The sequence below is a fragment of the Antechinus flavipes genome, chromosome 4 (assembly GCF_016432865.1).
Source record: "Antechinus flavipes isolate AdamAnt ecotype Samford, QLD, Australia chromosome 4, AdamAnt_v2, whole genome shotgun sequence".
In the NCBI taxonomy this organism is placed as follows: Eukaryota; Metazoa; Chordata; class Mammalia; order Dasyuromorphia; family Dasyuridae; genus Antechinus; species Antechinus flavipes.
In genome coordinates, this window is record NC_067401.1 from 160763671 (window position 1) to 160780204 (window position 16534).

At 32.3% G+C, this 16534-nt stretch overlaps 1 protein-coding gene across 1 annotated transcript in view; it reads right to left on the reverse strand.

The window, feature by feature from the left end:
* HELZ (helicase with zinc finger) overlaps positions 1-16534 on the reverse strand; it is a 284703-nt gene that overhangs the window by 85166 nt on the left and 183003 nt on the right. Inside the window, exons 23-24 of the mRNA XM_051995260.1 lie at positions 15440-15623; positions 13006-13234 (exon numbers count right to left, since the gene is read on the reverse strand). Of these exons, the coding sequence (XP_051851220.1) occupies positions 13006-13234; positions 15440-15623 (413 nt within the window). The remainder of the gene's footprint in view (positions 1-13005; positions 13235-15439; positions 15624-16534) is intronic.

The following is a 16534-nucleotide window of genomic DNA, read 5'->3' on the forward strand; positions in this document are numbered from 1 at the left end:
AGGAACTTAAAAACATTAAAAGAGAAAAGTCTTAGAGATTATTTAGAATAATCTATCAATCTCATGGGTCACAAAAATGAACCTGAAAAGTTTTATATTCTCCAACTAAATGCTACAAAACAAAGAAGAGTACCACTTAAGAAAGTTTTTTTTTAATCTATGAGGTCATTATTAAAAATATTTACTGAGTTTCAAAAAAGATTTAAATTATGCTAAAAAAAGGAATATGAAAATAGTTTCTTCCATAAACAAGATAGCTTGAGGAAACATAAATAGAAAAATGTATCATAACAGAACAGAAATAAAAGTGGCCATTCGAAATAAATTTTGCAACATTTAATCCTGGACTAATTATAAGGAACAAATGCATATTCTTCCATGTTCTTTATTGTTAAAAATTTATGAACATTAGTCATATTCAAATAAATAAAAATAATTCTATACACAAATAATTTAAAAATACACTTCTCATCAAGAAATAAGAAATTTAGTTAGATACGTTTCAACAATCTTAAGATTGCTTTACATATTGCTAGTAAATAAAAGTTGAATAGCTCTACTAAAGCACTGCATAAGAAATAAAATTACTTTCTTATTCCCATAGTTTACAGCTTGAAATTAGGGCTAAGATTAACTTAGCATTCAAGGCCTAACAATGCATAAATAGCTTTTCCCTTTTAAAAATCATTCCCCCCCAAAATGGCCATAAATTCCAATATATGTATTCCAACATATAAAAAAAAAAGTTATTTATTTCCTTCCGACCCCCTCCCCAATTAGCCAGGTATTAACTGTCATTTCTTGTTCTATGAAATAAGGAGAACCTGTTTCATTTTTATTACATTCATTTCATACATGAATATCAAACTCCAATAATTTGTTTATCTTTCTAATTTAAATAAATCAAATGTTTGCATGCATTTTGTCCTTAAGTCACTTTTTAAAATGTTATACATTACTCTACTTATGTTCATCTTCATTAGATACCAGCCCACTAATATCAAGTAGATTTTATTTCAAAAAAAGTCAATAGATTGGATCTTTTCTTTGTAAAATGGGAAGATTTACACTTATTGGCTGTCCTAAAAGATTTAGTAGGTTAAGCATTTTAAAGACAACTTTAAATTTACATTTTTCTCATACATTTATTTAATGAGTACCTTCTAGTTACTTACGTAGTTTTTTCCTATACCTTCATGTACTCCTGATCAAACTTTATGCCAATGTAGCTTTGAAAAGATTCTGCTTGTGGTATGAAATGCTGAGGAAATTTTTTGTTTTTCCCCCTCTATGTTTACTTGTTTAGTTAAAATAGCCACAAAAAACTTTAACTTTATATTTTTATGAGATTTCTTTTGGAACATATTGCCAAGGACCTTGATCTCCAGATTACTAAATGAAAGAATTACTGTTGATAAAGTGATATGTTTAAAAACAAAAATGATATCAGAGTAAAAGGCCAGGCAATATAATGATGAACAGAGTTTCAGAGGCAGATTTTTATAAAGCACATGCAGAGATATCTGGATACTATGCAAAGGTGGCTAACTTGAGAAAGGTTAACATCAAACCTATACTTTTTCAAAATTAAATAAACTACTATAAAATCAATTCAGTCTATTATTGGTTGAAGAGATTACTTTCATGTGTTTCTATGTTGCTGCATTTTTAATTTTTTAAAAAAGAATATAATGTTATCAATTACAATATCCAGTAATTTAATATGGAAATTTTGTTTCTCAAGATAAGAAACTATAAAGAATCACATACAGCACTAAGGCAGTAACTAGCTATTCTTGCATTCAGCAATGAATGAGTAATTTCACTGTAAATTTAAAACATTTTCTGGGAAATCATGCCAGCTTTTTAAAATATTACTGTATCATTCCTTTCCTCACCCCCATACAATTCTTTTTTTTTTTTTTTTTTTTTTTTGTGCTGAAGCAATTTGGATTAAGTGACTTGCCCAGGGTCACACAGCTGGGAAGTGTTAAGTGTCTGAGACCATATTTGAATTCAGGTCCTCCTGACTCCAGGACTGGTGCTCTATCCACTGCACCACCCCCATACAATTCTTGCAACCAATTAATATAGATGTGATTTCTCAAACTATTCAACTTTTTATTTTTTTAAAGAAGCGTGGAAGGGTGGAAATCGAAAGAAAGTGCATTAAGCTATGCCCTCTATGAACATTCCAATTTCAGAATAATAAAGATTCATTTAATAATAACAACAAACAAAAAAATACATAGGTCATGCTTAGACTAGTACTCATTAAACATGATTGATATTTATATATGCTGTATCAATTAGCACTAAATATTGAAGGTGAGGGGAATTGATAATTTCAAAGAAATCATTATCCAAATCCTATTTTAAAATGCTGAAATTAATATGATGAAAATAATACTTTATATTTATATATAATTCTTTATAGTTACAAAGTACTTTTCTATTTAATATCACTCCCAGCTTGGAAGAATCAGAGGGGAAAAGAATTCAGTTAATTAAGAAAGTAAAAGAAATTGTGTAGTTGATTTAGAGTGGCACTGGGACTCCTGAAGAACAGCAGAGGTTAAATTTGGAGAGAAGAAATTTGGAGACATTTAGATAAATGTAAAAGAGATAAATTCTAGTCCAGATCCTACTTACAACTTCAGTGGTAGACAGTTATAGGAAAAGGAGCAAGAGAAGTAATAGAATTAAGAAGTAAGAATTTGAAAGGAACTCAAGGTGAAATAAAAGAAAAGCAATAGCTGCAAGTCAAACTAAGAAAAGGTAAGCAAAACAAACTGATAATTAAAACAAATTGTTAAATTAGTAGGTAAAAAGAAAATGGTGAAATAAGAAATTAGTGCTAAGTGGAAAGAAAACGGCATGTGTGGTTATCAAATTGTCAGATGTAAAGAGGTGATAAAGGATTTTTTTTTTCCTGAGATAAACACACACAAGTAGTTAAAAACAACAACTGAGAATTTCAACTAGAATGAAAAGAGTACATTCTGTAGTGACTTAAAATGAGTACATAAAATATATATTTCTGCTACAGTCAAATTTCTGTTAAATTCTAAGCAGAGGAAGATCAGAAAAATACCTTTCCAGAGGCTACTCTGAAATACTAAATCATAAAATATAAGAAACTAAAGGAGTACTCACTAATTGGAAAACAACTGAATAAAATATGGCAGATAAAGGTAAGGGAATATTTGTGTGCTGTAAGAAATGATGGATTCAGAGAAATCTGGGAGGACTCATTGAACTGAAGCAAAATAAAGTAAACTACCAAGAAAATAATTTATATAATCACTGCAACATTGTAAAGAAAAATAATTTTAAAAGACTTAAGAATTCCAAACAAAACAATAACCAATCATGAGGAGAGTTGATGAAAATCACTATCTGACAGAGAGGTAAGTTGTTTGTTTATGCTTATTTATTACAAAGTACTATAAAAAGGAAGGATTTTCAAAAGAAATCTCTCCCCATAAAGAAAATGAGGGTCATTATAGTATTTTTTAAATCCACAAAACAGAAAGAGACCAAGAAAAAAGCAGGACAACTCTGAACTAACAGATTGAATTTGTCTGTTAAAATGCAAACTCTATTTGTAGTTTCATGTACAATTGTCTTTTCCTGTTCTTTGTATAGAACAATGGTCATTTTCTTTAATAGTTTTCAAGTTTCGAATAACAAAATAAGCAGAAGCTGAAGTTGGGAGGGGGAGAAGGGGAAATATTTGACCATATCAAAACACCGACTGGAATGATATCAAAGGGAAGAAAAAAGGTCAACTATATATTTGGAGGTAATAAACATCACAATAAATTAAGTCCGTTCCTGAAGAAAATGGAACTAGACCCTTTCAGAAGAAAAGAGCTACTGATGTTCCAAGGAATGATACAACAGAAATACAAAAATATCCATAATGTGTCAGAGAAAGAAAAGTAGTGGTGGGAAAACTTGTGATTCCCTGCACCAGGGGTACTGAGAAAACTTTGATAACAAAAGAAATTTATTGTCTTCCTCGCGGTCAGGGTATATTTCCAAGATATGTCAAAAATGGATGATTATTAGTCACTTCTGGAAAATGTCTAGATTAATTTTAATACTTTAAGAAGTATTACTAAGGATCATGAAGTCTTGTGCAAAAAAATGAAGAAACACAGACTATACTTTCCTTATTGTGCCCTTTTAAGACAAAGAATCTAGAAGATATAAAATGGTCTGGAAAATAAACAGTTGGATAAGAAAAGTAGAGTTTGAGAATGGGACCTATACTCCTGAATCACAGTCTAAAATCAAGTATGAGAGCAGCTAGGTAGTGTAGGAAGGAAGGAAGGGAGGGAAGAAGGGAGGAAGGAAGGGAGGGAGGAAGAGAGGGAGGGAGGAAGAGAGAAAGAGGGAGGAAGGATCAAGGTATCACATTTCTTGCCAAAGTTAGGATATCTCTACCAGAGACTTGTAAGAATGTAGTTACTGTTTATCTTACAAGTCTAATCAGAAGGGCTTTAAAATAAATTAGAATGGATGGAAGAGTCACATTCATGTATATTCCACCAAGCTATATAACAGAGCAGCTACAAGGAAAAGACAGCTGAGACATCCAGAAATTTGCAGGAAAAACAAAATACCAGAAAGGGACAGAATTATCATCTGAAATACCTAAACGTAAGTGCTTATTGATTGAGTAGGTAACAAAAAAGATGTACAAGTCCTAATGAAAGAAAGCAAATCTGATCTGATAGGTATCACTGAAATTTGATGGGATGAAATGGTAGAATGAATGGAATATGACTCTAGAAGGGTACACTTTATTTAAAAGATACAGGATAGATAAAAGGTAGGAATATTAGTATTGTTGTAGTGGCATAATCATGTAAGAAAAATCTAAGAAACAAAGTGGAAGAGCATTAAGAAGAGCATATGAGTAAACATCTGATGCAATTTTGTCATTGATGTGTTAGGATTCTAGAATCCTAGAAAAGAGAACACTACATTGATGAATAATACATACCTTTGGACAAAACATCTAAATAGACAGATCACATGCCTGAAAGAGGTATGACGAAATAATTTTAGAAAACAAACTATTCTAGACATCTGAGACAACTCTTTCTGTCAAGATTAAAGCACCCAGAAACTTCTTTTGTTTGCTTTAATAATTTCATCCTTCAAAAGTTAAAGGAACTAACAAGATATCCTATACTGAATCTGATTCTCACTAACAGGAAAGAACTGGTTAATGAGAATCTTATGGAGAAATGATCATTACTAACAATTTTTTACAGAGAAGAAAGGAAGCATACTCTGACATGCATCCAGACTTTGGAAAAACAGATTCCAAAGATTTCAAAAGAAGCAGAGATGTCATGGCATGGACTAAAATTTTACAGAAGTCAACCTAGAAGGGATGGTATACCTTAAGAATAAAATTTCAAATATTCATAAGGAAAGTGAAGAGACTGGTGGGGTTTGCACTAATTTGGATTTAGAAAGTCACATACTAAAGATGTAAGCAAAGACAGATAACAAAGGATGAATATAAGAATGACAGTCCTATAAAGATAGATTCAAGAGTGTTAAAGTTCAGAATGAGCAGAGGCTAGTGCAGGATATGAAAGACAACAAAAAAGGATTTGTTCTGTATTTTTGTGAGAAAGAAGAGGATCAAAGAAGAGGCAGGACTGCCATTTAGGATGAAAGAACTTATGATAAATGACAAAAAGGAGAATAAAAATCTGGTTGATTCTTATTTTGCTACTGTTTTCTCTGCCAAAGAGAATGACATTTTTAGCCTTACATTATAAAGGGCAGAACAAAAATTAATAACAAAGAGTTGATACCGAAGATAAATGAGAGAGAAACAAACTACCTAGATGTCCAAAATAAATGTAGTCTCAAATAAACTGTATCCTTAGGTACTAAAAGAAAATGTAAAGTTTCTAAATATAAATAACATTTCAAAAGTTTATAGAGAATGGGAGCGGGATCATAAGACTAGTAAAGATCAAAAATCCTGACTGTTTAAAAATTGGAGTGGGCAAGAACAGTCTCCCCAAAATCCCAAGATAGGGGATCTTGTCTTTATTCCTGGGAAAATTCCATAATGAATCATTAAGGAGAAAGCTAATAAACATCTAGAAAAAGCAGCAGAAATTAGAAAGAACCAGCATAGCTCCATTAACTATTAACAGACTAACTTCAATTATCATCATCACCAATATGATTAATTTAGCATGTTAAGGACTGCAAAGTACTTTACATTAAGTTAATTCATTTGATCTGCACAACAATCCTATGAGATAGGCTCTATTGTTTCAATTTTGTAGTAAGAAAACTAAACTAAAAGAGGTTAAGCTCGGGATCACGCAGCTAAGTTTATGAGGTAGACTTTGAACTTGGGTCCTCCTAACTCCAAGATTAGTTGTCTATCTAGAGTTCTAATGCACCACTGTTTTGAGATTACTAAACAAGGGAGCTACTGTAAAGACAGTCTATTTAGATTTTAGCAAAATATTGATAATATAATTGATACCATTCTTCTGGGAAAGATAGAGAAATATGGATTAGGTGATAATCAAATCATCAACCAACATGCACCTACTATGAACCAAGTAGTGTTGTGCTAGGAACAAAGGATGCAAAAATAAAAGTTAAAGATTTTTTTACTTTTAAGTCACTTAAAATGAAGCGAGGGAGATAACATGTACATACATACATATTTATATAAAGAATATAGACAATATAATTTAGAGGTGAAGATACAAAGAGGAAAGGTACCATAAAGAAGGTGACTTTTTAGCTGAGCTTTGGAAAAAACTAAGGATTTTAAGAGTGAGGAAAGATAACATTCTCAGCATGGGAGATATTCATTACAAAGGCATGGGAACAAGAGATGGAGTGTTGTGTGTGAAGGAACAGTAAATATGACCATTTGAATATACCACAATATATGTCATGGGAACTAATGTGAAAATGTAGATTGGGTTCACATTCTGAGAGACCATAAATGTATGCCAAAAGAAAAAAAATTATATTTGAACTTGAAATTACTGAGTTCATTTTTTTGTTTTTAATTAGGTGGATTAGGAAATGATCAAATGATTGAACAGAAGAACAATTAAGGATTCAGTGCCATTTAGCAAAAGGTCTCTAGTTGAATGCCTCAGGGATCTGCTTTGTCTGGTACCAGAAAATTAGAAAATTATCTGCAGATAGAGCACAGTCATGTATAAATATATCTTAATTTTTTTAGAATTATATTTGATTATGCATGATTTTTTTTTCTTCTGGAACACATTTTACTTCCTAATTTGCTTTGTTTGGGTTAAAAATTACTATATAGCACCTGAAAACAAATCAGTTAGGTAATCGCCTGGGAAGAGGTTTGGTTACAAGGACAAAAGAAATGATAATGATAAGAACAACAGAAAATTGAATCCAAATTCCGTCCAAAAGATCTCTTTAGGCTAAAGTATTGGCTAAATTTAATAAGATAAAATTCAATAATAATAGGTGTAAAGTCTTACAGACAGCCAAAAGCAATAGGGACCTAATCTAAGATTTAAAACTGAGCCTAATTATGATTATATGATTTTAGGAAGTCATTCATCTTCCTTATAACAAAAAATATTTAGTGCATGAAATAAAATGAAAAATTAAACCAAAATGAATGAAAATATCATTATAGGAAAAAGTATAACTATTAGAAAATGTAGGGTATGATAAGTTGCTGGAAATCATTTGACTATTCACCTTCTTAATAACTATTTCTAAATCTTATTTATGGATGTTTTGTGGCTCCTGATGCATGATGTTCTACTTTAGACATAAGCTTGAATACATTTTATCATAAATCAAATGGCAGGTACTCTGTAAGATCTAAATAACAAGTACAAATTAACCAACTCATTAAGTAGAATTTTGCCTACACTTTTATAGTTAATGCTAATCATTTTCTTTCAATGCACTTTTGTCCCTAGGGATAAAAAGAAAAAACCTAAATTTCACACAATATATCAATGAGAGTGGAAACAGTGTCTATGGCAATATTTTTATTTATTGCTACCCACAATTCAACATTAATTAAGGTAAAAGGACAATATAGTGTAATAGAGAGCAGAATTTATTTTATTTATTTATTTTTTGTTTTGTGTTTTTCCTCAAATCCACCCTTGCTGACCTGCTGTAATCCCATAGTTTAGTTTTCGTTTGTTTCATTTTAGTTTTTTTTATTTTTTCCCCTCAAAGAGAGCAGAATTTAAAATCAGGAAGACTTGAGTTCAAGTTCTGTCCCAAATACATGCAAGCTGTCTGATTCTGGGCAAGTCATTGAAACCCTCAATGTCCTAGATTAATCAGAGACAGTCCTACCATTGAATTGGTAAAGTTTCCTTACTAGGAATCCCCTGTACCAATAAACAACATGTCTAGGCTGGTTTCCTTTAATTACATATCGCTAAATAGAATTTCTAAATCATGAATTGGCTAATGGTACATTTTTACTAGATATTTCTATATTTTTGTTTTTAAGCCCCAATGGGGAAAGCTGGTATAAATGGCTATGGAGAAAGGAGAGGGAGAAAACATATGCTACTTCCAAAAACAAATGTTTCCTCCCTGGTGCTACTCTTATTCCTGTATTTATCAGTCACCTGAAAGCAACATCTCATTGCTTCTTAGAGAATACTAGGAATGAAAAAAGCACCTTCTGGGAGACACTCCCAGCATGACTATCTCCCAGATGGGACTGCCTTCCCACTCCTCTTTCTCTACCTATTTTTTTCTGGGGACTATGAGAAGCCATGTGGTATGATATATGATCAGCTTCAAAGTCAGGAAGAACTGAGCTTATATCTTTATCTGATGCATTTGGAGATATAATCCTAACAACTCTTAAAATTATAAATTGCAAAATAATCATGTATAGACTTAAAAGTTAGGAGGACTCAAATGTTATCTAGTCCAATCCTTTAACAGATGAGGAAATTGAGAGTCAGAGAAGATAAATGACTTGTCTATAGTTGTACAGTTAGTGACTGTCTGAAACAGGCTTTCAACCCAAAAAATTCCTGACTCCAAGTATTGTGCCCTATCCTTTATTCTCCTCAGCTTTTTCTTTGGGTAGGCATATGGGTAGAAGTTTCTTCACATAATCAATACGCCAACTAGTATTTATTAAAAATCTATGTGCTATGCATTATCCTGATCACTGGAGATACAAAGAAAGGTGAAAACAAAAATAACCATGTCCCTGCTCTCAGGGAATTCAAAGTCTAACTGGAAAGACAACATGCTAATTGTACAAACACATTACATACAAAATAAACTGTAGGTAGTTATCAGAGGAAAAGAACTACTACTAAGTACTTGAAAAGTCTTCTTGAAAAGCTATTAGCTGAATTTCAAGGGAAGTCAAGATGCAGAGATGAGGAGAGAAAGAATTTTAAAGAGGGAGAAACAGAAGAACAACAGAGAGATCAGTGTCACTGGAAGGGAGTGGGGTATAAGAAGAATGAAAAGACAACAAAAGGCCAGGTTATAAAGGGCTTTGAAAACCAGAGGATTTCATTTTGATACTGGGGATTATATGGAAACACTGGAGTTTAATGTGTTGGGTGGAAGGGGAGACAACTTGGCCAGACCTGAGCTTTAGGAAGATCAATTTGACAATAAAAACAGAGGATAGCTTGGAATGATAAAGAGTTGAGGCAGGGAAATTTAATTAGCAGGCTATTACAATAGTGCAAGAATAAAGTGATAGTACACACCTGTCAGATTAGCTAAGATGACAGGAAAAAGTTATGATGAATGTTGTAGGGGATGCGGGAAAACTGGGACATTGATGCATTGTTGGTGGAGTTGTGAACGAATCCAATCATTCTGGAGAGCAATCTGGAATTATGCCCAAAAAGTTATCAAACTGTGCATACCCTTTGATCCAGCAGAGCTACTACTGGGCTTATACCCCAAAGAGATACTAAAGAGGGGAAAGGGACCTGTATGTGCCAAAATGTTTGTAGCAGCCCTGTTTGTGGTGGCTAGAAACTGGAAATTGAATGGATGCCCATCAATTGGAGAATGGCTGGGTAAATTGTGGTATATGAATGTTATGGAATATTATTGTTCTGTAAGAAATGACCAGCAGGATGGATACAGAGAGGCTTGGAGAGATTTACATGAACTGATGCTAAGTGAAATGAGCAGAACCAGGAGATCATTATACACTTCGACAACGATATTGTATGAGGATGTATTCTGATGGAAGTGGATTTCTTTGACAAAGAGACCTAACTGAGTTTCAATTGATAAATGATGGACAGAAGCAGCTACACCCAAAGAAAGAACACTGGGAAATGAATATAAACTGCTTGCATTTTTGTTTTTCTTCCCGGGTTATTTATACCTTCTGAATCCAATTCTCCCTGTACAACAAGAGAACTGTTTGGTTCTACAAACATATATTGTATCTAGGATATACTGCAACATATCTAACATATATAGGGCTGCTTGCCATCTAGGGGAGGGGGTGGAGGGAGGGAGGGGAAAATTTGGAACAGAAGCGAGTGCAAGGGATAATGTTGTTTAAAAAAATTACCCTGGCATGGATTCTGTCAATATAAAGTTATTATAAAATAAAATAAAATATAAAAAAAAAGAATAAAGTGATAAAGACCTGCACCAGAATAATGGCAACATCAGAAGAGAGAATGCACTAGAATGATACAAAGGTTATAAAAGACAGGACTTGATCACTGATTGGATATGGAGAATAGCAAGGAACTGAGGCTATGACACTTGGTATGTGAGCCTGGGTGGTGTCTGGGTGCCTGGATAGATGGTGGTACCCTCAGCATTGATAGGAAAATTACAAAGAGGAAAAGGTTTAAAGAAAAAAGATAATAAGTTCAGTTTTGGACATGTTGAATTTAAAATGTCTTAGAGAGCATCCAGTTTGAGATGAGCCCATCTGGAGTAGTGGGCTTGAAGGTCAGGAAAGAAGTTTGGGTTGGACAAGTAGATCTGAGAATCATCTGCACAGAGATAATAAGTGAATACATGAGAAATGATGAGATTACCAACTAAACTTAAAACAGAACTCTTACGGGTCTCCACTGTGAGGAAACATGGCAGAGATAAAGACCAAAGGAGACAGAGAGTAACTTGTCAGATAGCTAGGAGAACCACCAGGAGAAAACGTGTCATGAAAACCTAGAGAGAAAATATCATAGTGAAGAAGATGATCAATAGAGAGATTAAGAAGAATAGGGAGGGGCAGGTAGATGGCGTGGTGGACAGAGCACCAGCCCTGAAGTCAGGAGGACCTGAGTTCAAATCTGGTTTCAGACACTTAACACGTCCTAGCTGTGTGACCCTGGACAAGTCATTTAAGCCCAATTGCCTCAGCAAAAAAAAAAAAAAAAAAAAAAAAAGAAGAAGAAGAAGAAGAAGAAGAATAGGGACTGAGAAAAGGTCATTAGATTTAGCAATTAATTATTTGTAATATTGAAGGAAAAAAGTTTCAGATGACTGATGAGATCAGAAACTAGACTTCAAAGAGTTAAGAAAAGAATGAGACGAAAGGAAATGGCAGCACCTGTTGTAGACAGCCTTCTTAAGGAGTTAAGCCATAAAAGACATGAGAAAAGATTGGGCATAACTGTAGATGAATGAGAAGAGGGCAGTAGATAGGGAAGAATTGAATATTAGTGAAAGGATATAGATGACAGAAGGAACAATGTGCTGAAAAATGTGAGATGAATGAAACAGCCTCTACAAGTAGAGGAGTTATCATTAGAGGGCCAAACAAATAAATAATAGGTAGGGCTAGCAATAACTCTGCTAAAATAATCGTTTTATTCTTAAATGGCCCAAGTAGATTCTCTTTACATAGAACTTAAGCCTTCTGGACATATGCAAAAAAACAAACTTTTGCTACATTTACTTCACAATGCATTTTTGACTTTACATGGGGTTCCATCCAAATAAAGCTGTTTTACTTTAACAGTACTATACAATACTAAAAACAATAAAAGGCAGACAGGTGGCACAATGGATAGAGAGCTAGAACTGTAGTCAAGAAAACAAGTTCAAATATGGCCTCAATCATTTGCTGATTATGTGATCTCCAAAAAAATCACTTAACCTCAGTTTCCTTGACTGCAACATGATGATAATAAGAGCACCTAACTCTCGAGATTATTGTGGGAGCAAAATAAGAAATGATTTGCAAATCAAAAAGTGTAATATAAAATGTTAGCTATTATTATTATTATTATTGACAATAAAAATTAAATAGTTATCCAAGAAATATTTCAAAGTTACTTAAGATCTTGTTTCTGATCCTGAATTCACTTTGATAAGTACTATAAAATTTGTAAAATTTTAAGTAAATCTTAGCACATTATTTTTCTTTCATGAAAAAGTAATCTTTTTATAATTCTTTCTGATATGAGTTATACATACAAACAAATGGGCCTTTTTAAGAGTCAAAAATTCAAGCCCAATAATATTAATTTCTGAATTTTAACATTGGGATAAATAGTATAAGGCATTAAAAAAAAGTCTAGTGTCTGTTTTGATAATGTTTTCACATTAAGACAAAGAGCTTCTTACAATTTAAGTTTGACCAAGATATTGATAACAAGGTTTAAAGAGCTATAAGCAGAAACAAAAAGATGACAGATCATTTAGTTTGGAAAGATGATAGGGACTTTTGAAAAAGTGCAAATAACTGAATGCAAAGAATAGGCATGGCAGAAAATGACTAAGAAAAGAAATTCATCACATCCATTATCTAAAAGCGTCAGAAATTACTTAAAACTGTTTAAGGACTATATTCACAGACATATACAAGATATTAAATAAGTCAAGAAAATAAACTTTATGTTATTGCTCAAAATTTATTAAAATTAATCATTCAAATGCCAGGAAGTCATAATATAAAGGCATCCTTGCATTTCTTCCCAATCTTTTCAGTCAACATTACACACAATCTCAAAATACCTGCATCTTCCAATAGAGCACAGCGCAATAGGATCACCCACCACAGCTACCAAGGACTGTGCTCTTGTTATGGCGGTGTTGAGAAGTTTGTAGTTGGACAAAAAACCATAATCCAAATCCTCTGTTGAATCTTCTAACAGTTGCTCTTTCCTTTTAATTGGGGTTTGTTTATGTTTGCAAGTGTGCCGGGTACGTACTGTACTCAGAAACAAAACCCTAAACTGCTTTCCTAAAGAAATTAAGAACATTTTACATGTAATGTTATTAATTAGTAATAAAACCAAAAGATCATATTTTCACAAAATCCTAGAAACTAAGAAGCTGAAATCAGCCCCAAAGATCACCTTACACAATCATTCACCCAATGCAAGAGCTCCTACAGCAACCCTGACAACTGATCAACTAGACTCAGCTTAAATACTTTATATTATCTCACAAATCCTTTCCACAGTTGTATAGTTCTAGTTGTTGGCCAAAGCTATCAAAAAGTATTTTTGGGGGGCATATTTAGTAAAATCTCTTCTTATAATTTAAAATTTAGGATTTTACGATTTGAAAGAGATCTCAAAGACTATCTAGTCTATTTCTTCCCTTTCAGATAACAACTTTCAAATATTTGAAGGTACCTATTAAGTTTCTAACTCTTTTCTTCTCCAAGCTAGACACTCTCAATCCCTACAAGAATTCCACAAGTCAGTCTCTAGATTCCTCATCATCCCTCCTGCCTTCCTCTAGATCTTTTGTAATTAGCCCTTAAAATAATATGCCTAAAATTGAAAAAAAAATACTATGATGTGATGTGAGCAGCACAGAAAGCAATGGGGACCTTTGATAATCACTTTATTATTATTATAATATAAGATTTTCTTCTTTATCAATCACATCACACTGATCATTTTTTAAAAATTAAAAATATGAAGAAGCATAGCAAGTGGATACAATGCCAACCTTGAAATCAGGAAGGCCTGAGGAGTTCAAGTCTTCCTCAAGACAAATTTATTATCTTCTTTATATTTTGGGCAATTCTCTAAGAATATAAATTGTAGAGAAGGTGTTGACTCTCTTCAACAATGAAATCACATCTCTATACTAAATCTCAAAATAAACAGAAAAAACAATAAAAGGAAACTGAACATTTATAATAAACAACTTTGGCCCCAGAGAATATTTGAGAATAGACATCTCCTCCTTTTATTACAGAAGTGGGAGATTACAAATACATTCTCAAAGTTTGACAATCAAGTTGTTTTTTACTGAACTATTTTTTCCTCTTTCTTTTTTAATATTAGAAATGATTCAATGGCTAGGCAAAGAGAGAAGGCTACATTTGCAAATGAATGTGACATAAAAGCAAACAATATGAATCAAAGTAAAATGTAAGATAAATACAATGGTATCACAGAAACAGTTCTAATGAGTTCCTACTATATGGAAAACTAATTGATTATTTAAAATGCATTTTAAGTGTCATTTCTCAAGTACAAGACATTCTAGTTAACTCTATTTTATGAGTATTTATCTTCCCAGAGCAAATTAGAACTCTTATTACTGGTCAGAAATATAGTCAGAGATTTTTCATTGTAATATATACTTGGGATCTCAAAAATGAAGCAGAAACAAGTAGCTTATCATAAAATGAAGATTAATATCACAAATGTCTTTCAGAAAAGTAAATAAGAAAATAAATATCCTATTAATTCTGTATCAGATATAAAGACCACCCACCAAAATGTTTCAAATAGAATGTAAATATTACTGGTATCCTGAAGTAATAAGTTTTTAAATGAAAAACCTTACGTTGTAATAGCCAAAAAAGAAACTAATTATATGAACAATTTATGCTGTACTTTTTTTTTTTTTTGCTATCTTTTGTCTAGCCTACAGAAAAGCAGACACCACTATAAATAAAAGATTATTTATTATTATTTAATTATATACTATATAATTGATTAATTTAAAATGTAAAATATTTATACTTTTTTCATATAAGTGATGAACATTTCTGCACAATTTCATAAAGCATTTAAATTAACCCGGGACCAATCTTTAAGATACAGAATAGGCATGAAATGCTTATATAATTGCTTATTTATGAGTTTTTAAAAAAAATTTTGACCAAGACAGTGGCTAAAAAACCCCTGATAAGAAGTTTCCTCTAAAAAAAAGGGTTTCTGTACTTTGTCTTTCCCTTACAGTCTCAGAGAGCTACCTGAGGGCATTGAGAATTTAATTCTTTCACTCAGGATCCCACAGACCTGATGTGGCAGAAGCAGCACCTGAACAGAGGTCTACTTGTCTCCAAAGCCAGCTTTCTATCCATTATATTATGTGCTTCTCTATTCCGAAAATTACCAAGATATAAATACAAAGTTTTCAAAAAGCATTTTGAAATATTTACATTTGAATGACTTCAGGAAATTTAACTGTTACTTACCCTGCACATTGAGCACTCTTTCCACATTGACATCAGATAATCTCTTTTTTCGAAGTTCTGCCCGGATCCTGAACACCTGATCAGCATAAGGAGTGACTACACCTATACTTCCATCATCTAATTTTCCCCAAGCTACAGGCCACTTTCTCCTTAACTCTTCCACCCGTTCCACCACTTCAAATACCTTAAAAAAAAGTTTTACAATTACAACTGAAATACTATCTTAATGAAAGCCATCTAAAAATGCCATTCTAGGTTACATAATCATTTCACATCTTGGATAAAAAGTTTTCTGATATTAATAAAATAGTTTAAACAAAAATCCCTTATATAAAAGCTACTTTTAAAATTTCCTATTAATTTAAAAGGTTTCTTAATGAACGTATTTTTTTGGTCAAGGATTTATAAACAATTTATTAACAAAATTTGTTTCTACATTGATGATTTGATGGAAATTTATAAATACTCTGGCTCAAGTACTACTTTCAGAAACAAAGTTCATTTTTAAAAGAATTATTAGTTACTCTGATTTGGGCAAACAACAAAAAACAAAACATGAACATTGCCACATATAAAGAAGAAAAAATAATGTTATTTAAGCCTGTGAATCTCTTCATGAATAATTTGGTTTTTGTTACAAAAAGTGGGTTTTAAGTATGCTAAGCTCAGTAGGTTAATTCCAAAGCTTTTGGAATTAATTTTTCTATATGTCAACAAACATTTACCAAGGACTTGCTATATACCAAGCAATGTGTTAAATTATGGATATACAATGAAAAGTAAAAGAAAACACAACAAAAAATGCAGTTCCCAATCTTAAAAAGCTTACTGTCCAGTGGGGAGGCAAGGTACAAATAAGACAAACTGGAGGCCTTTTATGATTCCTCAATCTGCTTTCCTTTCTGAAATTAACTATAAGTCATATAAATATAGCTTATATTTACCTAGGTACATGTTGTCTCCCTTATTATAATGTGTGCTCCAAGAAGGAAGGGACTCTTCTTTTCTTTCTTTGTATTCCTAATGTCTAAGTACTAATCAGTACTTCATAAATGCTTGTTGACTAACAAATAATGCATCATTATTAATGTCTAA